This window comes from Mauremys reevesii, linkage group 4 (assembly GCF_016161935.1).
Source record: "Mauremys reevesii isolate NIE-2019 linkage group 4, ASM1616193v1, whole genome shotgun sequence".
NCBI classification, from domain to species: domain Eukaryota; kingdom Metazoa; phylum Chordata; order Testudines; family Geoemydidae; genus Mauremys; species Mauremys reevesii.
Window position 1 is genome coordinate 138,109,985 of NC_052626.1, and position 24,792 is coordinate 138,134,776.

A 24,792-nucleotide genomic window follows, 5' to 3' on the forward strand; every position below is an offset into this window, starting at 1 on the left:
AGTGATCTAGCCATTAGGTTATGTTGCCTCCTCAAATACATCCGTTTAATAGTGTTTTGTCCAAAGCAGCAATTTAACCAAGCAGGGGTGGGAGAGAATCTGAAATTGTAAAACACGTCTATGCAGCATAGAAACCCCCTGGCCTGGGGTGAACTCCTCGTTTTACAGCCTAAAAAGGGCAACTAAATCTCATGCTTCAGGACATCATCTTCTCCTCAGCAAGGTTAGGGAGGATTTCTCCTGTCATAAAGGGGTCACTCTGCCCACAGCAACTGGCTATTTCTGCTACAATGAGCAGCCCTGCTTAAAACAATAAAGCTTGTCAGCTAAGACCCTGACCCTGCCAACACTTATGCACATGCTTAACTTTAAGCCTGTGAGCAGTTCCAGTGAAGTCAATGGGATTTAAGGCAGGCCCTTCGGTGTTTACAGGATTGGGGCCAAATGCTTAACTCCCTGCAAGGATTAATTGGTTAATGTTTGCAAAGAGCTGCTTTGAAGATGAAAGGCACTGGAACAGAGTGTGAAGCATTTTTATTACTCTATAGCTGGGAGTCAGGAAACAAGTGATCAGAGGAGATTATAAAGATACACTGAACCCCAGAATTTTTGCCTGAAACCATTCTGAGAAATCAAACACCAGGGTTGCTACAACCATCCCAATGGCCAAGGCCTCAGAGCGGACTGTCCCTCTCCCACAGACATTCTTCTCTGAGAACTTGAAAGGAAAACCTAAAAAGCCAAAGGCTAATGAGATCTTTTTTTTTTCCCCCAGCCAAAATGCTCAGCGTCTCCCTCGCTCTCCCTGTCCACATGAAAGCAACAACTGGAGCTACCTGCGTACACACCGCTCCTCTCCGGCTCTGAGCAGAGCCAGGATTGGTACAAAAACAGGACAGACAGGAAGCCACCTGAGATCCGCCTGTAGAGAAGCCAGCATTTGTAACTGCTTTTCCTACAGGTTGGAATAAACGCTTTGGGACGTAGACCGAGATCTGCAAGATGCAAGTGATTTGGGGGTGAGGGTGAGACGCCTTAAAGGAGCCTAATTGTCAGTCTCACAGACTGAGCTCCCCAAATCACTCGTCACTGTTGGGAATCTGGCCAGTGCTGGTTAGTGAATCAGCACACGCGGGGGAGTTCGCAGAACCATCCCCCAGCTGCTCTGCTCTGGTTTCTTTCGCCCTCCAGATCGGCCCGGTAGCGGGGGTTTGTCTATACTTGGGCAGTAGCGCCGCTGAGCCCGGCGGAAATCACAGTCACCCGTATCTGACCGTCTCCACAGGGAAGCATTAAAATAAACCCGTCTTTATAGGCGTGCGGGGCTCAGCGTGTCGGCGGCGGGAGGCCAAATGAGCAGGAAGGCGAGTGAGTGGCTGGAAGTCCTGTCCCGCCGGTGGGGTGGGGACCCCAGGGCCCGCAGGGGGGGTCACTGGCCCGAGGAAGGGCTGCTCCGCCGGGGCTGAGCTTTCAGCAGTAACCCCGCTCCGGGAAGTGGTGGCTTGTTGGAAGTCAGGATCCCTCATGAACAAACAATCCCGCCGGTGCCCCCTAGGCGCACTGCTCGGGGCAGGGCGCGCACCGTGCCCCGGGACAGCCCCAGGAAGGGCTGCGGGTTCCCTCCCAAGGAAATCCTCCTGCTCCGCTCCCAGCCCCGGCTCGCTCCCCCGGAGCCGGCCGCTCCCCGAGGCGCTCGGAGCGCTCGCCGGGCAGCAGGCGGGCTGGTGCCTGGGGGCCCGGGAGCCGCAGCCTGCAGGGGGTGGCCAAGGCGCCCCTGGGGAGAGGGGAGCGCAGGGCCGGCTCCAGCCCAGCCGTGTCCCCGCGCCGCTGACTCTGCCCAATGAGCGCCCGGAGCGCACAGGAGCTGTCAATATTTCTAGGCTGCCCCCACGCCCGCAGCGCCAGTGTGTCCGCAGCCCCCGCGCCAGGAGCTCCGTGGAAGCGGCCCCTTCCCTGCTCGGCAGCGAGCTGCCCCGGCCCGCGCTGCGGGCTTAGCCCTGCGGGAGGTGCCCGCCAGCGGGCGGCGCGTCCCCAAGCCAGCCGGTGCGCCCGGGCGCATGGAGCAGGTCTCCTGCCCTCGGCTGCCTCCCGCTGCCCACGCAGCCGCGGCGAGCGGGACCTGCCAAGCCGCGCTCGGCCCCACGGACGAGGCGGAGCCTGGCTGCCCCGGGAGGAGTGAGGGGGGCCGGCCCCGTCCCGCGCCCCGAGGGAAGCTGGATAAAACTTGCCCCTGTTCTTTCTCCGTCTCGAGAGCCGCCCTGGGGAAGCGATGCTGAGCTTAAGCCGCGGGGAAGGCGCTGCTAGGATCCCCTTGGCCCCCCGGGCCCCCGGCTGCAGCCAGCTCCCGCGGACAGCGGCCCTCGCCGCGGGCACGAATGCCAGCTCCCGGCTCTGCTTCGCGGTGGTGCTGGTGCTGCTGACGCTCACGCCCGGAGTGGACTCCTCGTGGTGGTAAGTGATGGGGGAGCTGGAGCCCGCAACCCCTCGGGGCCGGGCCCCGCTGCCGCTGCAGCAGCTGGCTCGGGAGCGCTCCGGTTCGTCCCCCTGGCCGGACAGGGACGCAGCCCCGGGAGCCGAAGGTGCGAACGGGCTCCCGCCAGCTGCCAGCGCGCGGTGCCAGCTGCTGCCTTCGGGCGCGGGCCGGCTGGTCCCCGGGCTTTCCGCGTTGGGAGGGGGGGGGTTCCGCGGAGCTCCGCGCCGGGCGCAGCGAGGGTGGGAACGGCCGAGGGAGGACAGGGCCGGGGCTGGCCGAGCTGGGAGAAGTTACTGCCCCACTGCCCCCCTCCAGCCGGGTTTGTCACTAGCCGGGGGCGCTTTCCCTTGGGCCAACGCTCCCCCGCCGCTAACCCCAGAGCGAGCGGCCTGCTGGGCGGGGGTGTCCCGTCCCCGCCCGGCCGGATCCCTGCGAGGGACGGGAGCTCCCGGGGGCTTCAAGCCCGCTGCAGGCAGCGTGACACTCCGTGAAGCCAGAGTTGCTCGGCCCTAGGACCCCCGCGATCCCGGCCCGGGGGGGCTGGTGCCCTGCGCCCCTTCCCCTCGCCCCGACTGCTCCCAGCCCCAGTGCTCTCAGCAGAGGCGCTGGGTTCAGGATCCGCAGGGACCCTGCCCCCGCCTTCTCCTAGCAAAACTGCCCTGTTGAAAGCCCCCCTCTTCGGGGGGACGCGGGGGGAGACCGCAGGCTGACTGCTGGGTTTGCCAGTTTGTTGGGATCCTGTCTCATGGCGAAAGCAAAAGTTTACGCTTGTCATTGTTAATGCAGCTGTGGAATAAACAGGGCTTTAGCCTCCTACTCACACGCGAGTTGTAATTTAAGGGTGTTTTTGTTTTTCATACTTTGGAATTAAACAAAAAGCTCCTTGAATGACTAAGGCCGACAGGCCGCTGGAACTAACGAGGCGCTGGGTCAATGCTGCCGCTCGTTAGTTAGCTTGAGAGCCTGGTAGCACAAGCTGCGATCTAGAGCGTGGGGCTTTTATAAAACATGCAGAAAACCCCTTTATTTCACATACGACTCTTGGAATTAACTTCCGACGTGTAAAAATGGTCAGCCCCGCGATAAGCGCCCCGCTGCCCATTCAGGCACTGACTGAGCTCGGGGCAAAAACATAGTTCAGCCCCGTGTAAACGGCATGTTCAGCCCGAGAACAGGGCGCTTGCAAAGGTTCGCTCGGTGCTGACGTGCTAGGAAATCATCTCACCCCCCGTCTTGTTATCCGGATAGAGCCCAAACGAATTGAACAAAATAAGCGACTCCAGCCTCTCAAAAACTCAAACCCAGCAAAGATACCGAGAAACCCGCAGGATTATACTCAGGCAAGGAGTCCGGCGGACATTTGGCTGAGTAAAAACCGCAGGATCAGGCCCGGAGCTGGGGGAGGATTGACGCATGAAAACAAGTCCTGTTTCCCGACAAGAAGCTCCCCACACCAAAATGACAGCGCCCCGTCCAGCCATGCCCACGCTTCATTACCCAGGCTAGCAATGAGCCTGCGTTCATGGCCCTGTTTCAACCTCCAGAGCTCTGCGAGAAACTCCCCCTCAGAAACACTGGCGTGCGCTGGGCAGGGTTTTAATCAATACAGACATGAGGGTGCAAAGCCTCAGTTCTCTCCTCAGATACACTGTAGATTCCCCAATCCCCCTCACACACACACACACACAAAACCCTCCCTGCTTTATCCTGTCCTGTGACAGATGTTCACTGGCTGCATCCAGTGCAGATCAGGGAAAGGGGGCTTACGCTTTTCCTCCTTTATGGTGCCACACGTTAAGAAAAGAAGGCAGTTAATTAAATGTTTGCTTTGGTTTTGCTACGCATCCAAACCGCGGACAGAAATAGAAAAACAATTGGGGGGGGGGGTGTCTGACTTCCACAGCCAAATACTTAACCTGGGTACAGGAGAGTAGGTCATTGCTGAATTCTGCAGCGGGCAATACAATAGAAAGAGGCGAGTCACCAAAGCTAGTGTCCTTTGGAGAATGCTCACCTGTGGGCTGTAAGGAGTGGAGCTTTCTGATCATCCTAGGGAAGATTAAAACTCTCTGCCTCGGATACAGATCTATAGGGCTTCAGTATCTCTCTGCTATTCAAAACACCGCCTTTCAAGTTCAGCTTCAAGGAAGAGCCTAGCCAGAAGCAGATCAAACCGAGTTTTCCCTTCAGAAGCCCCCTTTGTGGAGCTCTTGTCAGGTTTTGCTGCTACCAACCTTGGTTGAACTCCAGGGAAGGTCTGTTCTTCATCTCATCAATTTCCTTAAAAATCGGGGATTGAAGCCCCTTGCTTAGGATAACGGTATTAGGACCTGATCTGGAGCGGTTGTGAAATCAGTGAGAGCCAGGACTTGTTCAGCTCCTCTAGGATCACGCCATTAGCCAGCAAAGTTCAATGAGCTGTCTCAGGTTTTGCTAATCCCGGCTCCAAGAAATACGGCCAAAAAGGTTTGAAAGATTGTGAATGCAACGGACCTAGCCTTGGGTCTGACAGGTGGCTCGTATTAAGAATCAGAGCGTGTTAGTGAGGGCTTGCTGTGCGTTTTTGAGTTGCCAAAAAGAAACGGCTTTTTAAAAAAAAAAAGGCATTTGCTCATGTAGCAAAGTGAAGAGAACATGGCATCGCGGCTTTTCGTACTGCAGATCTTGGCAGATTCTCTGCTCCCATGGAGAAAGGTGGGGAAATTCCTTATTGTTCTCACCGGTGGGGGCTGGGAGGAGATCTCTTGAAAAATCTGGCCCCAGGTATATTTTAGGGGTTTGTAATGACCCCTCACGACCCAGTGCTTCAGCATCTGCAGATTCTCTAACGTGAGATGAAACCCTCTAAAAATTGCATTTCAACCATAAAGTCCCCTCCCTGCCCCAGAGCCCCCAAAGCATTTGAAAGTATTTTTGGCCAACACGCACTGTTTGCAAAACCTCTTAGCTCAGACAAAAAATAATCCATTTAAGCAGCAAAAAAGATGCCCCTGTCAAAGAAATTGGAAGAGCAATTTAATCCACTACATTTTTGGGCTGGGCTTTTCAAAGGAACCCAAGGGATTTAGGCACCCACTAATTTTCAAAGGGTCCTTTGAAGATTGCAGCTTTAATCCTGCTCTTAATGAGCTGTCAGTCACTTCACTAGGGGTTAGATTTTATACCATGAGACAAATGGAATGCCACACATTTACACACTGCTATTCATAAGTCATATTGCCGGAATGGCTCTGGGATAATTCAAATATCCAAGAAAATAAACTAACACGGGAGCCTTGCTCTTTCATAGTTCACTTGCTCCTGATGATTCCTTATTGAAATAGGTAAACCTGTCAATCATCTCCATGACAACTCAAGTATGATGTCAGAGAGAACTCTTGCAGGGACAATGTAACAGGAGCCATTCATAGGCTCAGACTTTAAGGTCAGAAGGGACCATTATGATCATCTAGTCTGACCTCCTGCACAACGCAGGCCACAGAATCTTACGCATCCACTTCTATAACAAACCCCTAACCCTATGTCAGTTATTGAAGTCCTCAAATTGTGGTTTGAAGACCTCAAGCTGCAGAGAATCCTCCAGCAAGTGACCCATGCCCCATGCTGCAGAGGAAGGTGAAAAACCTCTGCAGGGCCTCTGTCAAACTGCCCTGGAGGAAAATTCCTTCCGGACCCCAAATATGGCGATCAGTTAAACCCTGAGCATGTGGGCAAGACTCACCAGCCAGCACCCAGGAAAGAACTCTCTGTAGTAACTCAGATCCCACCCCATCTAACATCCCATCCCAGACCACTGGGATTCAGCCTTCTAGTACTAGTCTCATTCCTTGTTAGTTCCCTCGGAAATAAGAAGTGGGGGAGACAGAGCAAGAGTGAGCAGGGAAATGGAGAATGTGAGGTTTTTCCAGAAGGTACTAGTGACTCTAACATTACAGTGATACTAAGACTGCATCACTGGCTGCTGCTTCTCAGATTCAGGGAAGCTGTCAGGGCAGTCCATCCTGCAAAGGGCCCTAACCCAACCTGCATTTAGTTGCCCGTTGGTAGCAAAGCCAGAAAGTGGGTGTGAAAGAACCAAACCTGACAGTGAAGAGGAACTTGTCTTCTCACCCTGCTTAATTCATACTCTGCCTCAGTAGCTTCTTGGGTGGCAGGTGCCCTCCAGCCAGGAAGGTGGTCGAGGTGATGACAATTGCAGTCTCATTGGCGTAATCTCAGAGACCACTTCCATAGTGGTACCCTGATGGCCGCTGGACTGCTTCAGCAACGGGTAAGAGGGGAGAGGCCAAGGATGGTGCACATTCAGCTCATAGCCCAGAGTTTAGTAAAGAAGAAGTGGTGACAGACACAAGTGGAATGTGTGAACTATAGCACCCAATACAATGCGGCTCTGGCCGCTAGTGTAATACAAATAAATGAACAATAATGCTGTTCCCAGCAATACCCAGAGGTGGATTTGTACAGCACATTCAGCCTGTGTGGAACTGAAATGACTGGGGCAGCAAACCTGCATCACCGGCCACGAGTATCAGGTTGATCAGGCACTGGCCTGGGGTCACAGCTAGCTACCTATGGTGTCTGCCCCCAGCTTCAGGGCAGGCGAGAACAGAATAACATCCCCTCGGAATGTGAGGTTACTGATACATGAGGAGCTGAGGAAGGAAAAGCCTCGGGGACTAGGAGAGGAGCTGGAATATTTCAGCTCCTTACCAAGGAGGAGGGAGAAGGGAAAGGCTGGTTAAAGGACTGTGTATTTGGGGGAAGGGGCTGGAAGAGAGCCCTCCATGGGCCAGCTAACAGCATTTGGAGTAAGCAGTCATGAGTACTGGCTAGTCCCAGCTGAAGTGCTTCCTATCTTATTAACTTAGCTGGTAGGAAAAGGCCATTTATTTTTCTCAGGAAGTTTTGAAAGACTTGTTGCCCTCCTGCCCCCCTCCAAAAAAAATCCTGCAACTTTTCTTCCACTTTTCCAACCAAAAACCATTTACTTTAAGTTTTTCTCCAGCTGCCTCCCCTACTTTTTCCTTTTTGCAACTGTCGGAGGAGAAAAAAAGGCAAAGAAACAGGGAGAAATAAAATGACCCATTTGTTTCTTAGGTTTATGATGAACACTGACATTTCAAAGGGAACCAATATTTTCTATAGAAGTTTTCATTTAAGAAAGACCATTTTCTGTTTAAAAACATTTGATGGATATGTTTGACCAGCTCAAATCTTTACATTTTAGTAAGATTTCTAGGTTCTGTGCAAACATACCAGAAGATGCAGATCATGCCAGTCAGAGCTCACTCTACCATTCCTGCTCTCTCACAATATAATCCTGTCTCCACTCTGCTGGTTAGAAAAGGTTTGGTCAGGGGATTTCTACCCCTCCTCCTCTCACACTGTAAATGTAACTGACATTTTGATCACAAGGGTATGGGGAACAGGGAGTGAGATGTGATCAGTGCCGGGGAGCTGATAAATCTTATACAGTAACTCCAAATCATTTGGAGACAGCAGATGTCTGACAGTGTCTAGTGAGAACATGGCAAGAGTACGACCTGTTCTGGATGAACAAAGCTAACTCCCCCTGTGCTGAATTACAGGCCATTCTGCAGCATGGACTTGTACTTCTGCTTATAGATCCATAGATAGTAAGGGCCAAATGGACCATTAGTCTGATCACCTGCATAGCGCAGGTCAGAATTTCACCCAGATCCCTGCAGTGGAGGGAATTATTCTTCCCAGGAGGGAGTCCCTGATCCAAACCCTCTGAGCTTCAGTCAAACTCAGATTCAGACGGGCTTCCAGACTTGGGCTGACCCCTGGGATGAGGCCCCAGAAATCCTAGCACCTGCATGGCTACCCAGGTCTGATCCGAGCACAGCATTGTCGTTGGATGCTCTCAGGCAGCCATGGGTAACTCAGGAACCCACATCCAGGTGCCCAGACCTAGGTAAACTCTGCAGTGAAGGGACACCCATAATGGCTAGAGCCCTGAATGCTGCACCCTTGGAAGCTATGGATTTAGATGCAGGTCTAGCCTTTGTGCCCAGACTCCCTTCCCTCTTGCTACACTGAAGGTGGTGGGGGAAGAACAGATACATTTTCAGTCAGAACAAGGTGTGGCCATAGATGGTATTTCTATAGCACTTTACAGAAACTGAGAAAATACTGTACCTGCTTACAGTCTGTTAGATATTAGTGTTACTGACCTGCTGCTCTCCTGACAGTCCCAGTTCTGGGACTAGAGATCTCCTGGCTCCTGTTCTAACAATTCAGCACTTTCTACCACCACTAAATTCACATTAAAAATATTTTAAAAGGTGGACATTTACTGCTGTCACTGAGAAACTGGGAATTCTCAGGGATTCCCAGGAGATAGCTGTTACCTGTCACTAAGATGAAAGGACCACACCTGCTAAGTTCTGTCTATCCAGCTTCTTACAGGCACCCCCACCCCCCCATCACCATGGTATCTGATCATCTCTCACAGTCTACAATTTAAGGTCTCTCCCTCTTTCCAGCTGATAGGAGTAAATACTTCATTAGATTTAGGAGCATGTTTAGCATGTGTTCTAGGGAAGCTGCATCTAGCTCTTATGAAAGCCATCTCCCATGCTCTCAAGATGCCCCTCTTGGCTGGCAGTTTTTGTTCTGGCAGAACGTAGCTCTAGGGATGGGGTTTTGCGGAACCGGAAATGGCTTTCAGGTGATAAAACCCTGCGTGGATATTGGCACTAACTCCACGCTGGCTGGGGAAAGAATTCTGTTGCACAACATTGAGGTTTTGACATTAGTTTTTGTTCCACACTGGAATACAAACAAAACTTGTCAGATGTTTTTGCAACACAGTTATGTGAAAAGGGGCTGGTTTGGGTCTGAAAAGCTCAGGTGTTCACAGTTCAGGTCTCTGGTCAGATGTGACCAGTGAGCCCTGGACCTCAGACATTCCTGATGAAAACTTTGTTGAAACCATTGTATCTCCTTGAAATATTTCAGCATATTTAGATGAAATGACTCTTCATGGAAGGTGTTCTGGACAGCTTTTCTTTGAATACTATCTTCCTCGTGATCTAGATAGGTTGGCAAGCACATCTTTTGTGCCATTGCTATTACAGTAAATACTCCTGGTGGTGCATCATTCGTTATTTTTGTTATTGCCAAATCCCTTTAGGGATTGACCCACAATAAACTTGTGCCTTAGAGGAAATGCGTCTCATTTTCCCAGTCAACTTTTAAAGGAGTTTAATTGAAGGAACTGGGTCAATTCAGCCAACAGTGCGTGGAAAGGAAATATCAACCAAATGCTTCACCTAAACAGCAAATTCTGGATTTTTTCATTGACATCAGGCAGGCCCACATTGCTTCACCAAAGCTCCAGGAATTGGCAGACTTTGCTAGTTGAAAACAATGTGTTTGTTTAAAGCCTGTAGCTCTGAATATTTGTTATTTACACTACCACAGAAGCTCAAGTTCAAATTATGACATGGGCTCACTCGGAGTTCTAAAAGAGCTGTGAAAGTTTGTGGTGCCTCACATCTGGGTTTGTGTTACTCAGTGCAGTTCAATCATCACACTATATTGTGTTAACTAGCAACAGCAAGAAGAATGAAAGTCACGTATATATCACAGCACCTATGTAGAAAGCCTCCAAACGATAAAGTGTTACTTAGCAACACAATACCAGCTGATCACTGAAATTGAAAAAGGAGCACAGAGGAAAAAATCTAAGTCACATTTGCACATGAGCTCACACTGGTCATATACAAAATGACTCCAGGCCTGGGGAAGCCTGGTTGTCCCCAGTCTCTGCTCTGGGATACAGCCCACTTCGCAAAGCCTTACTCCAGTGCTTAATCCTATACACGATACTAGGACTATCGTATGAAGGAGAAGATCAGGCCCCACAATGGGCCTCAAATTTCTTTCAAAAGATTTGGGGCAGATTAAACAAATGTTGCTTGTCAGTATAAACTATGCAATAAACAAATGTGGTGCAAGTAACTTAGTAGAGTTTACTCGCTGTTGAGAGCTTGGTTACTGGAGTGTGGAAAGTCATTTTAAAATAAAGGTTTGGTTAAAGAAGAATGTACACAACATGTGCCCCCTTCTCTCTCAGACACCCAACCCTCACACGCATGCCCCAGCCCCCTATAAACTCAGAGCCACACAATCCTCCTTAGCTAACTTGTTTAATGCTAACCACAATCCTTGGAAACTACAAATATTTAATTTCGTCTGGCACCAGAACAGATGTGAGGCATCAAACTCCTTAGAGATAAAACAAGCAAGCTCATTCCCTGGCTCAGAAGCTCATGGGATACTTGGGGCCACTTGGGTTCCTTTAAAACCACAGACACAGTAAGGGAGATCCTGTGCTAACCCCGATCCTATTCGCATTGGGATCGTGTTTAAATCCCCATGAAGATGCATCCCAAAGATCATTACTGGGGCAGACTGGCAGTACCCAAGACAGGAGGTCAAGTCAGACATTCAGTAGAAACAAGTCATCGGCATAAAGTCAACCTTAAAACTGACTCTTACAGTCAATGTAGCCCTCTAGCAAGGGTGTATTCCAGGGTTCCCTCTATGCTGATTTGCAAAGGATCTGTCACAGCCCCACCCAAAAATCTTTGGCCCACACGGTAGCATTTATGCTTTTAGCTTGGAGGTTCCTGGTTCAATCCCCAGTGCATCTGCCAAGATGACAGCTGGCACAGCAGCTCTCTACATAGCTCTGCCTTGGGCAGAGAGTGCTGTAGTTTACTTCTTTCTTCCACAACACCTGCTGCAAAGTACGGAGCCATTCCTTTCTACCCACTCATTCCACATGGCTGAGTAGGGGAAGGAGGATGCGACAGGCAGGTTCCCAGGAAATGGACTCTCCAGATCAAGGAAGTGTACACATACTGCTGCTGAATGGTAGCAATTGGGGGTCACAAACCATCAGATTTATGCTGAAATGCTCTAATGCTAGCTATCCAACAGTCGCCTCTTTCAAAAATGTGTTGGGTTTTTGTTGGTGGTGGTTTTTAAGTCAAACCCAGCTAAAAATGAACTCTGGCCTGTGGAGTCCTTCCAGTGTGTGTTGGTAGGAACCTATTGCAACAGATGGGTTCTTTCAGTCATTGCACACAATAATCTGGTCTAATTGTATTTCTTGGTTCATTCTTCAGAGGAACTTACCTAGATGGTATTTCACTGAAGAAAATGGAGGGTGCAGAGGGAACTCATCTGTTGCTCTTACAAATCTACTAACCATTAATAGTCACTGCAGCGGTGCTTCAAGGCCCTAACTGAGATCAGGACTCTGTTGTGCTAGGCTCTGTCCAGACACAGGAAAAGGTCTCTGTCCTGAAGTTTACACAATCCAAATACACAAGACAGAGGATGGGAGAACTAGTATCCTCATTTTGCAGATGGGGAACTGAGGCAGATAGACTAAGTGATTTGTCCAAGGTCACATCCTCTCAGAGCTACCAAAGGCCCTTATCTGAGCTCTTGAGCAGTGTAAACACCATAGTGGCTAGGAACTCGCAAGCCCTGGCTTCTAGCATTGGTTCATTGTATGAGCTTGATGCGGGTGCTCAGCACCTCAGAAAAAAAATCAGGTTCCTCTGTGTATTCGCTTCCTATCAAATGGGGGAGTGATACTTCACCTTCCAACCTGGACTGAGCTAGGTTTCCATTCCCTTCTGCTTTCTAAGACCACCTTTGTGTCTTCTCTTCAGTACAAGACTATTCATTGGCCCAACACTCAGGAGACCTGGCTTCTATTTTCTAGCTTAGTCATTGACCTGCTGTGACAAGTCCCTTCACCTCTGTGCCCATCTGATCTCTGTGCCTCTTTGGGGATGACATTATCTTACACTATGGGTTTGTACAGCACCAAGCACAGAGCCCCAAGCTCATTTGGGGTTCCAGGTACCACAGCAATACTCCCACATAACCTATATAGGGCGTCACTATGCCATTGGCCAGTTCTTGGGGGCAGGCTCTTTGAGTCTTCAGATCCAGAGGAGATCAGTAGTTTCTAGACACTTGTTTATGAAACAATTCTCTCTGTAGTAACCACATTTTGATACCACAGACATTAGGCTGTGAGGTCATGGAGTGGGAGGTTTGATTAGGAATCAGCCACAGAGCTGGGGAAAATGTAAAAAAAAAAAAAAATTAAAAAAAGTGACCAGAGAGCAAAGAATGGAAAAAACCACACAAATTAAATGGGGTTGGGAGATTTAACAGCATAATGGTGTGCAGTGAGACCAGCATTTTCAATATTCAGAGCAGTGGCTCTAAGGAAATTAGGGCTGTTAATCATTCCAAGGTGTTAACAATTTTAACAGGCCAGGATGGCTCCACTCCCAGTACAGCTTAATAAAATATTAAGGATTTATAACAACAAAGTAATATCTTGCACATATATAGCACCTTGAGGTCAGACAGCTGATCATACTAGTCCCTTCTGGCCTTGGGCTCCATGAATGAATCCTAAAGTGTGTTGTGGTCAGCTAGGAATTCTGTGCCCACAGTAGCCAGGGCCAGGAAAGGAAGAGAACACAGTATCCATGTGAAACCGGCTCAAGGAACAGACATCCTGTTAGGAATTTGCCCCCTGCTTTTGCAAAAAGTCACCATGGGCTCTTTAGCAACCAAAAGTGACCGTGAGTTCCATTTTACATCTCACCTAACAGACCTCTTCCATCTCCCAGTGTCCTCTAGCACCACACCGATGCACTGGTTCAATAATGATTCAATGGGAAGAGCCCCACCTAATGAGTCACCGGCACCCGCTTCCTGGAGCGGAGAGCACCATCCTAGGCCATGGGTTTAGTGCACAGGAGGATTGGCCCTCCAAGTCTATGATTCTCTGTGATAAGTTGCAAGAGTCTGTGGCACACTGAAAATGGAAAACACAGGGACAGCGTGAAATGAATGGAATATTAAACTAGCTAATGCAAATGCCACTGTGCTCAGCATCTTGCTCATATTTAAACTAAGTGGATGCAGAACCTCAGAACCCTGCTGCAGGTTCATCTAACTGGGGCACATGTGGGAGCACTGGGTATCAACACGACTGAGAACTAAGGGGGATTCCATGGGGGGCAGGGCTGGAAAAGTTAGAGGAGATGCAGAGGTTTCCCCTCCACACCAGCAAATCTCTTCCAGCCCAGGCCAGCACCCCCTGAAGTGATGCCCCGTGGCAGCTTGGGGGTCTGCTATATGAAGTGAGTTCATGGCCCTAGACCACTTCTTGTGACCTGATTCTGCAACATACAGGGTGCCCTCTAAGGGGGGTCCAGAGCCTTTCACCCCAGTGGATACTGTGGGTGCTTGCACTCCCCCCTCAGGGGGCAGAATGCCCCCCTCACAAAAGCCATCGTAACACTGCCAGTCTTGGCAAAGAGGCAGAGAATGAGAACAAAATCTGGAAGCTAGGTACACAGCTGTCAGGCTCAATCTATCACTTATGGATTTTTGTGGCCTACTTCACTGTCTTTGTGTGCTGTGCTGAGGGCCCGAGACCCCAGTCTCTTCCCTCCACAGAAGAGATCACAGCAGGGCAAAGCTTCCCCGCTCCTGCAGTTACTCCTTGCCAGAGACAGCACTGTGCTGTCCCTTCCAGAATAGAATCCTAGAACACGCCCTTGTACATTGCCCCATCTACAGCTGGCAGCTGCCCATGTGCCAGAGATCAGAATTAAACCTTTAAAGAATCCAGCACTGATCCATTTGCCCAGCAGCTAAGACAGACATCCTGTGCTCACAAGTCATGTTTGAATGAGGTTATAACTCAATTGAAGAGGTTCTGATGGCACCACTTGCTTAGCTGCGGAGGGATTACATGCTTAGCATTTCTTCCAAATGATGCTGGGCCTACTAGCCTGAGTAATAATAGGTGGGAGCGTGAAATATTACAGGCATCCAGCAGCCAGAGGAGGATATTGAATGGCGGGCGGGGTGAGGGGGGAGTGTCTGATGCATGGGCCAAGAACAATGGATTGGCCACTTAAGAAAGCCTTGTTAAGCCCTGAGCCTGTGAACACTGCCCTGCAGAGAGCCACAGGACAAGGCTGCCAGCATTTCTTTGCTTGATCCAGTCTATTTGCAGCTGCCAAAGCTGCTGCTTGTGACTAAGTGGTGACTATACTGAAGGGGTACGAGGGAATCCAGAGCTTCCAAACTGTCTTAAGGGAGGATAGGAAAGTTGAGTGCCAGGTACTTGTGTGAAGGCACCACCCACTCCATCGTTTTGTGTTGGAGCTTTCAGAGCAAGTTGTAAAGCCCAGTTTGCCCTAAGAGCCTGCTCCAAAGGAGTCAATTGAAAGTCTCCTACAGACTTCAGCAGGCTTTGGATCAGCCAACAGATATTTTAGGCGTTAGGATTTACTCTGCTTTCCTTGGTCAGAATATCCCCTCCTCACTCTGCCCTGCGGTGCACACTGCATGCCCTGAGCTGTGTTCCATTTGGGTGGTAGTGGATAGTCTGCAAGATGCCTTAGGAGCCTTGGGGATGACAGAAGCTGCAGGAAGAGCAAATATCCTGGCATCAGTTTGCAGTCACGACCTCTCCATACACTACAGAGAACTAGAGCTAACACCCTCCTACCTTGGCTCTGTCCAGGCCAGAGCCGGCAGCCTGTGCACCCTGTGTGTCTGAGCTGAAGTCAGTGGGTCTAAGGCCCCCTTGCCTATAGTCAGAGGTGCAGAGGAGTTTAAAAGCCAGCTTAGTTTTATCAGAGCAAATCCATGTGGACACCCTTAATTTGATTAAAATCTTGTTTATCATATTTAAGTAATTTAAGCCAAGTTAAATCAGTTCCAAAACAGCACCTTTTATTGAACTGATGCAACCCTGAATGCAATAATGCTGGTTGGAAAATGGAATTACCTTCCCAGGGCAAATCCTGACCCTTCAAAATTTTGACATTTATTGTGAAACAAATTGCAAAAATATGATGATTTGGAAATAATGAAAAATGTTGAAACATTTGAGATAAACATGTTTCACTTCAGTAACGTCAAAGTGTTATGTAAAATGCATTCATAATATTAAATGAATAATTATCATACAAGTCTCTATAAAATAGACATTAGCAAAATAAAGTTAGAGCCAAAATGATTCCTTTCAACTTTCTCCCATCTAAAATCAAAGACATCAACACACTCCCACAAAATGTTTCAATTTGACAAAAAAAATGCACTTCCCCACCCCCACCCCAGTGGAAACCTGTGCTATTGAGCATTAGGCTATGTATATCCTAAAGGCAGTCAGAGAGGTTCCTATTATTCTAGCTCTCAGCTCCCATCAGATCACTACCAGAGCCCTGAATAATGACCTTGACTGTTGCGAGGTCAGTAGCAGGGAGGCCTGGACAGTTTCCCTGCATGCTCAGAGCACATGGCTTGTGTTAGAGAAGGAGAATCTCCGATATTCCGGAGGAGCAGCTAGTGTCATGTTGGTATTCTAGCAGTGATTCAATCCCCACACCACACTAGGAAGAGGAAACATTTTTACTTTAAAACTAGCAGCCTGTCCCAGAAACATGACCGTTTTGATTTCGTTAAAGCCCTTTACAATTGCCATAAAGGGCCCAAGCATTTCCACCAGAGTACCAGAAAAGCAGAAGTTTCCCCTTGATGTGTCAAGGGACAAACTTAATTATTTTCAGACAGTGAGACGCTCTGCTTTGCTGATGGGCAGCGATGGACGGAGCCCGTGCAGGGCTGTTCAGTCAGGATTTTATACTCATCACCAGAGCACCTAAGCACCTTCCAGCAGTGCATTACACCCGGTGCCTAACATCTGTCACATTGTTCTCTCCAAGGGGAGAAGCATGTGCGGTGGAGTGTCTTGCTCTGGTAGGAGGTGTCTTATTTATATCCACACATCTGTTGCTGTTTGTTAGTGAAGGGAAGGTGAAAGAAATGCACCAATACACTTGGAGTGCTGAGGTCTGCGATAGCCCTGAGCTCCTGGAGGAGTTTTATTCCCCAGCCTGGGACCAGACCACAAGAAGTTGTGTTTCACAGTGAAAAGTTTTTCCCCTTGTTGCAAGTTCCATGGTCCCAGAGGAGTGTAGTCAATGACCATGGGCTTTGTCCCAGAGCTTTAGATAGTCTTTTCTACCTCCTGGGTCCAGGCCATGGAGCATTTTGAAGATAAAGACCAAGCCTTGAACTTGATCCAGTAGTCCATCTGAAGGCAGGACAGAGAGCAGAGGATAGGTGTGATGTGCTCATGGAAGTTTTTCCTGTGGCACCTTATAGACTAAGACATATTGGAGCATGAGCTTTCATGGGTGAATACCCACTTCCTCGGATGCATGTGGGTATTTACCCACAAAAGCTCATGCTCCAATACATCTGTTAGTCTATAAGGTGCCACAGGACTCTTTGCTGCTTTTACAGATCCAGACTAACACAGCTACCCCTCTGATACATAGAAGTTTGTGTTGCTGAGGAGACAAGACCACGTTCTGTACTAATTGGAGTTTCCTATATGCCAAAGGCCTCATGCCCATGTACACCATTGCTGTAATCCAGCCAAGAGATAACAAAAGGCCGGAATAACTGAGGCCAGTTCAGCTTCTTCCAGGATGGGGTGGAGTTTCCTAACCAAGTAGAGATGGTTGAAAGCACTGCTCACGGATGCTGCTATACAAGAGCTCAGCATTAGTGAGGAATTTAGAAGTCCTCCCAGACTAGACTGAACTGGCCATTGGGGAAGAGAGAATTTACCTTCTTTACCTGAACCATTGTGGCCCAGTTTAGGTTTTCGGGTTTGTTTTTTTTACACCACACACACAAATTAACAAGATTAGATTGAGTTCCTTTTTGTTGGAGATGGTTTCACTTGCAACCAGCCCTGTGCTCCCAGGCTTGAGCTGCGGCAGGCACAGAGTCTGCCGGCCATTGCTACAAGCAGCTTTCAGCGTGGCCCTAGTGCTAAGAGTGGTATTTTGGGAGCAGATTTGATTTTTCAACAGCAAAAGCTGGGACGTCCTCTAGGTTATGTCTAAGCTGAGAATAAGCTGAATTCCCCCTTCTCCCTTGGCAGCTCTCCCCTTTCCCAACCCTTTGAGTGGCCCCCATCCCCTATGGAACCCAGGCAGTAGCCCCTGCCTTGCAGACCTGAGTCTGTGCCTCCATCCCCTGAGCAGATCCCCTCATCACCACACCAGAGCTAGACTCCTCCAAGGCTGCACACTGGTGCTATAAACACACTAGTGCAGTAGCACCTGCTTTCCTCCCAGGGAGGCTTTAGACAGACATAATGGAGGCGCTTTCCTAGGGAGCAGTAGGACCTGCGGATCTAATGGGAGCAACTAGGGTCAAACCCAATGGACCATCTGAAGGCTTGTTGTCTGTCCATGTAAGCAGGGCTATAAATCAGGCTGCATGATGCAGAAGCAGTTCACTCCCTTAGGTGAAAGTGAGCAGTAGAGGGAGAAGGGACATGAAGATTCTTAAATTGTCCGTGTTCTGTAGAATGGTTCCTTTTAACCCCAGCAGGCAGACTCTGCTAACTTACCTGCACATGCCCTGTAAGCCTATAGCACAAAGCCATTGCTGGAGGAGGCGGGGAAAGAGGAAGGGCCATCAGTTCTCCCAATTGCTACCAAGTTCCTTATTCTGTGTTAGAATGAAAAGGTTTTTCTGGTGATTCTTTACCATGGTCTCATAACCCTCCTGGCCACATACCTATTGCTAGATATCTGAGACAAGTTAATGGGTGCAGGCTTTTCAAATCCATTAATGTAGCAAAAATTAAATGTATTTCTCAGAAAATATTCCCAGTTCTTTGGAATATTCGGTACATTTGCTTGAGGCCTCAGTGTGCTGGGTCTGTTTGAAACCCGATCCCTTGTATACAGCAGTTTCCCCATGGCCTAGGCACCATAAGTCCCACTTTAACCCAGAGATGCGGAGACCGTGTGCTGCCTCTGCAGAGGGTGGTTCGGACGTGCCTGGTACAGCTGAGGACAGCATAGGGCTCACTGCTGCTGGCCTTTGCAGAATGAGAAGCAAGGGCTGCCCAGGTTCCTGTTACAAAAGAACACGGAGAACAGAATGATTCATTTCTAATTCAGGCCAGAGAAGTTGTGGCATTTAAACAGGAAGTTTACCTGAGCCTGGTCTATAAAAGTGTTAGCTGTTCCCTCGACTGGGGCTTGGTAGTCTCACATGCAGCACAGCCCTGAGGGCTGCCTGCAGCCTGAGATGCAAAAGAGAAGGGGCAGGATGGAGCCATAGAGAGCTGGTAGAAGAGCTGATGAGGTGTTTGCCAAGTCCTTTGGGTGTGTATGCACTGGGACCTCAAAGTGCATGGTCAGGGTTGGAGACAGCTTATAACCTGTTCTAAATCCTGTATACAAGTGTGCTGTCTGTACTGACCTCCCCAGCACCCCCAAAACCACAACTATCACTGCAGCAACCCAGGTGGCATGGCAAATTTGTTCCCATGTTAGAAACAAGGATCAGAGGATCACAGGGCCAAGGTCTGTCCTGGAGCAAAGCTCAGTTCATGAACTACAATGAAAATGGGGCAGGAGAAACAGCAGGAAGTAGTGAGAAAACAACTGCCTGGCCAATAATTAGAAAGATGGGTGTCAAACCTTCTCCCAAGTCACAGCCACAGCGCCCAGAACATTCCAGTCAGCCTGGGGACTGGTCATGGCAGATTGTGGAGGTATGCAACAGGAATGCATCTTGCTGGAGAAGGAAATCATAAGCCAATTTCTCTCTGCCGCTTGGTGTCACCCTGGGTGCTGCTTGTTACAGAGCTGGGGGGCAGAAGCAAGGCAGAGGGAATTTTAAAAACTTATCTGCATGCTGAAAGTCTGCAAGAGATTATTAAAGAACAAAATCCCCTTATGGCATGGAGGTGGAACAGGAACCAGGGACTGTGGTCCCAGCAGACGAGTGACAGAGGCTCGGTCTACACTTAAGAGTTAGGTTGACACAACTACAGAGGTGTGAAAATCTACACCACACTGACATAGCTATATTGACCTAACCCCCAGTGTAGACAGTTAGGCTGACAGAAGAATGCTTCCATCATTGTAGCTAACTTTATTCAAGAAGATGCATCTCCCAGAAAACTTTTCATCTGTGTAGGCTGAATCTACGCTACATACGCGGGTCTAGACATGGCTATGTAGACTTCATGGCATAGACACAGGCACAGCCTTTATCCACTGTGCAAGAGCCATTCCTGCATGCAATACACAGGTCTTTCCTCCCTTAATCCATGGGGGAATTGAATGTAGAACCTCAGGAGAAGTGATGAGGGTAGGAAAGCCCACAGCCCTGTGGACCTTATTTCATAGCCGGAGCAGTAGGCGAGCAGGGACGTGACACAGGTTTCAAATCTCTTGGGTGACCCAACCTAGTGCCATCGGCCTTCTGAGAACATGAGCCCCCCATGGGAATTTTTCAAGAACTAGAGAGTGCGCTACACAGGAACACCCACTGGTAGGGGGTTAAAAGGAAACTTATACTGTTGAGTAAACAGATGCGTCTGCCTCCAGTTTGTGTGTTTATCTTAGAAGCAATTTAGGGTTCTCCTTGTTTATAAGGATAGAAGTCAGCAGATTCTTAGAACAAGAAAAACAACTGGAAGCCAACATGTGACAGTTCTCTTCTGTTCTCCCTCTGCACTGGAGGAGCCTGCACTCAGAAGCAACTGAGAAAGAGCCCACATCAACTGCATATTTGGATTTGCTTGTAAGACAAATTTACCCGGGGGGGAGGGGGGGGAAATAGTAGCAGGAGGTCAGAACCACTTTACCTCCTTGACATCTCTGGCTCTCAAAGCCACTTGCCTGTGTGTAGAGCAACCTCAACTCTATAGTCAGCACTCAGATTGCCAATGCTCTCAAAGTGTGTTATCTAAATGCTCCTGAAGGGAAGAGTAACAAACAGAAGGTGGAAGCTCTGAGAGTAGGAATCAACATTAGCCTGGCATCTCCCATGATCCTCCTTGAGGCTCACAGCCATCTCCTGGCAGCTGTGGGATCTGAGCTCTCTGTAGAAGTGGGAGGTTCGGCTGCTGCTCTAATGGGTCTCCCATGTGCTATTTGTAAAGAGTCGCACTGAGGACAAAGTAGTGATGTGTCATCGCCAGGTGTTGCACACACAGATCATCAACCCTGACCTCTACTTGAGCTAATCAAATAACTCCTTTAGCAGGCAGCAGTCAGGCTCTTATCCTCCATGCGACCAGCCACTAGAGGGGGACATGAGACTTTGAGCATGTCAAACGACACACGTTCACAGGAGTCACAGACTTAACATTACACAAAAAATGTCTCTTATTTAGCAAGACTCATGGAAAAGAGCAGCATCCCAAGTCTGCCTGCAAGTCTGGGTATAGTGTGCTCTCTTTCCACGGTCCCTGGGGATAGAAGAGACACCAGCAGGAATAACCATACTAAGACTTACCCTATTCTCCCCCCACACTCCGAACACTACCTCACTGCCTGCCCCCTAGTCACTATAGAGCTATCCTTATGCCCATTTTGCAGACAGGCCTCCTGCATGCCCTTCTCAACTCTCCCTCTCCAATATTCAGCAGCTAAAATAGCCTCCCTCCCCTGGCATCTGCTTCCTTCCATGGCTTGTCACTGGCCCCGTGGCTCTTTCCATGGGGGCTAGGAACTGCTCAGCCTCATGCCTGGCTGAGGGACCTCATCACCCCTCACATCAGCTCACCCTGTGTGCCTCTCCCCATTGCCTCTGACACTGCTCCAGTCACTTGGATGACATCTCTCCTCCACACCCACCGGTCTTCCCTTCGCCATGTCTCCCTGCTCCTCCTCACCTCCCTTCCACATTCAAAGGGGCTCACGCCAGAACAGCCTGCCTGGGCCATCTCCACTTGCTGGGGCCATTCCACCCCCCAATTCCATGGCTGTCCAGATGCAACTGCATATCAAGTTGGCTGATGGCTCACTGGGGGCCAACGGGTCCATCAGAAACAGATTTAGCAAAACACGGCAGGGAAAGGAGTCTGACTAAATTCTCATTTACAAACAGAACAGAGCAGTTTGGTAAGATCAGTGTCCCATCTCCACTGTCTCAGAAAGGAAGGCTTCAGTTTTCTGTTTCAAAATGACTTGGTTCCATTTTTTAATAATGGAGTTATGAGTGGAACAAACATTTTGATTTTTATCAGCCCAAAACCAATCACCACCACCCCAGACACCCCAGCAATTTTGTTTTCTGGGAAATTTTGAAGAATTTCCATTCTGAAATGGACCAAAACCAAAAGCTTCAACAAAAAAAACACCACAGAATTTCACATGGTGCCATTGCAATACAGGGCTTGATTTTCCATTGCCCTGGCACCATGTGTAGTCACTGGCACCTGGGCAAATTAGGTGCATCAAAAAACCCAACCAAACCCAACCTCTTCCTTGTGTAGCATTGTACACCTGCTTCGCACAGGTGTAAGTGACCATGAGGTGCAGGACAGCAAAGAATCAAGCCACTATTGCTAAAGAAAAATCAGACCATTGCCTTTCTTCCAGATTGCAGACAGCTGCAAATAGCTCTCTTGCACACAGCATGGAAAGGGAGCTCTGGGAGCCAGATATGCTGGCAAGGTGCATCATGGAAAAATGAAGGAATCAGTGACCCTACTCTGTTCTCTCATCCCACTTTCTCCTTCCAATAATATCTGCTGTGATCTGGCTATTTGGCAGCAGAGCTGAGGAGAACAGAAATTAGCTCACAGCATGAGAAAGGGAGTGCCTGGTGTTTATCTTGTTCAGAGGATTCTACGTGACCAAAGCTTCCTGTGGGGATAAGTTAGGCAGACGCCATTAGTGATATGGCTTCCTGCTATGAAAGCATCTCCTTTGTCAGCTCATGGTGTCGTCTTTGTCAAGCCAGCAGCCCCCATTCGCCTCTTGCTTACACCCGCTTCAACCTGCATCACTCTGGGGACATCAGTGGAGCCATTGCCAGCTTAGACTGGTGCGAGTGGGGAGAGACCGGGCCCTGGGGTGTTTTCCAGAGCCCTTAATGCTTTGGCCAGGTTCTCAGACCTTGCTTAGTAATGCCTCCCTCTCCGGGCACCTCTTCCCAGGCCCCTGGAGACTGAGCATCTGTTCTCAGATTGCTGCACCCAACCCCTCAGTCTGCCTCCTGAGACTCCAGCCCTGGCCTCAGCCATGGTCACTGGTGCCAGAGGCTAAGATGGTGACCCCAGGCCTGACCTCTCCATCCTTCCCCATCTCTCTTGGGGAGACATGTATTACTCATCTCAGAACCCCCAGCAGCCCACACTGATCACATCACCCAACAGAGCAACCCCCCGCTGCAACCCAGAGACGGAAAGACCCTCTGTTACAAGAGGGCAGTTCAGCCCCTTAGCAGAACCCTCCTAGCCATCAGAGCAGCCCAGGGTCAAACAGCATTTCTCTTAGCCCCTAGTCAGCAGCTCTCCTAACTGACCCCAGAGCCGAGCCAGGCTCAGCGTTGTCTCTCTTCCCCCCCACCCCCACAGCAGGTGCTGTGGTGAGCCAGACTCACCATCTTCCTCCTGCCCCATTTCCCTGCTTTGGGGAGGAGCCTCAGTTTCCTTTGACGTATTGGGGAACAAGGGGCTTAGGGAGCAGAGAGCTCTGCCCTGGCTTTGGGGAGCCAGCCAGCCGCCATATGCTGCTGCATATCCACGCAATGGCTTCTTGCCACTGGGCTCTGGCCTATGCCAGCAGCACACACAAAATCTTTAAGCCATAAAGGTCTATCAGCAGCAACAGGCCAGCCTGCAGATAGGCACCTGAGCAGAGCACACCACTCAGCTCTGAGTTTCCAGCAGGGCCCTCTCCTGCTGAGTAAAGGTGGTGGTGTGGGGCAGGAGACCCACTTCCTCTATGTGCCCCTGCACTTGGTGGGACACTCCCAGAGCAGGCTGGACTGAACTCAGCATGCACCCCCATGCAGCCATGACACCCCATCCTCCCTTTAGAGCAGAGCACAAGGGGACGGCTACTGGCCTCCATCCCCTGGTAGCTATCACTTGATGAGCTGCTGTTGGCTCTCATGGCTCCCCCCACCTCCCCAGCACTGCTGCTGCCTGATGAAAGGTTGATGAGCAGGCTTGCGAGAATCATGTGCCTCAGCCAGCACAGCCCTGGCTTGCGAAGCCATGGGGAGCTAAGTGTATTATCCACAGCTCCAGCCTGAGATGACCTTGTGCTTCTGCCAGCATTTAAACAAAATATTTTAAAAAGGTGGTGGTGGGTGGGGAAGCCTTTCCTCCCTCTCTGTAATTACAGGGCTTTCCTGGGGCTGCCAGCTATCTCAGACGGATATAGAGCACAGCCAGAGACAGTGAAATATTACCCGCATTATTGCTTTTATTATTATTAAAGGGAGGGTCTTATTTCCAGTCTAGGGGCTTGAAAAAAAATCTGACTCTCACCCCAAGCTCTCCTCTTCCAGCCAGCAATGCAGCTCAGTGGTATGTGGCAAAGCCCATTCCCAAGCACAAAGGATCAGTTGCTTTCTGGCTGGAGTAAACAAGGGACCTAGGCAGAGCTTTTGGATGGATTTGGAAAATTCCACACCCAACTCCATTGTCTGTGTTGCTTTAGAGTCAGCAGAGAAGTCTGGTTCTGACGGGCGAGTTGAGCATACTGGCACAGGAGACCCAGGGCACACCATGCCACTACAGACAAGCCTGGCATGCCAGTGGATGGAGACCATCCAGACTCGCAGCAGTAAGGGTTTAAAAACCTAAGTGTTTTGGAAGGGAAAAACACACCCCTGCTTTGGGCCAGGAGTCAGCCTCTAGCTAATTGAGGGGTGAGGGGAAGAGACATTCCCCAGGGGCAGGTTATCCCATCACTGCTAGTGCAGGATTCTTTCCCCTTCCTCTGAGGCAGCTGGTACTGGCCCCAGGCAGAGGAGACTGGTCTAGATGGACCTGCATCTGAGCAGGCAAAGCAATTTTAATGCTTTTTTTGGGTCCTTACCCACTGATCTTGATCTATTGACTGGCAATAGGGGGCTGAGCTGCCCTACTGATTTCTGGGATGTGCTTCCATAGGCAGGAAAAAAGGGGGAGAGACTGACTATTGAGGGCAGATCCCCCCACCCCCTTAATGGGTCAAAAAAGAATAGGGCAAAAAATTGGGCCTCTCTAGAGCCCAGGGTCGCTGCTACCCCCAAAATACGCTGCAGGACTTCTACCCTATTCCACATGGCCAGCTGAGACCTCCGAATGCTGTTTGCTCTGACGTGTCTGCTTCCCAGCCTACCGCTGTGCTGCATGTCTGTTTCATCCAGCTGTTGCTTCCAGTCAGGCCTGTGGGTCAGGA

At 49.8% G+C, this 24,792-nt stretch overlaps 1 protein-coding gene and 1 long non-coding RNA gene across 3 annotated transcripts in view; one reads left to right on the top strand and one right to left on the bottom strand.

The window, feature by feature from the left end:
- LOC120403827 overlaps window positions 1-24,792 on the bottom strand; it is a 116,778-nt gene that overhangs the window by 86,266 nt on the left and 5,720 nt on the right. The gene's annotated exons all lie outside the window — the stretch shown is intronic.
- The window catches only part of WNT2B (Wnt family member 2B), a 45,038-nt gene continuing 22,282 nt past the window's right edge, over window positions 2,037-24,792 (top strand). The window contains exon 1 of one of the 2 annotated variants that reach the window (XM_039535607.1): window positions 2,037-2,451. In XM_039535607.1, coding sequence (XP_039391541.1) covers window positions 2,270-2,451 — 182 coding nt within the window. In that variant the 5' untranslated portion in view covers window positions 2,037-2,269. Of the gene's footprint in view, window positions 2,452-5,085; window positions 5,168-24,792 lie in introns of those variants that run through there. The other variant, XM_039535608.1, reaches the window with a different exon arrangement.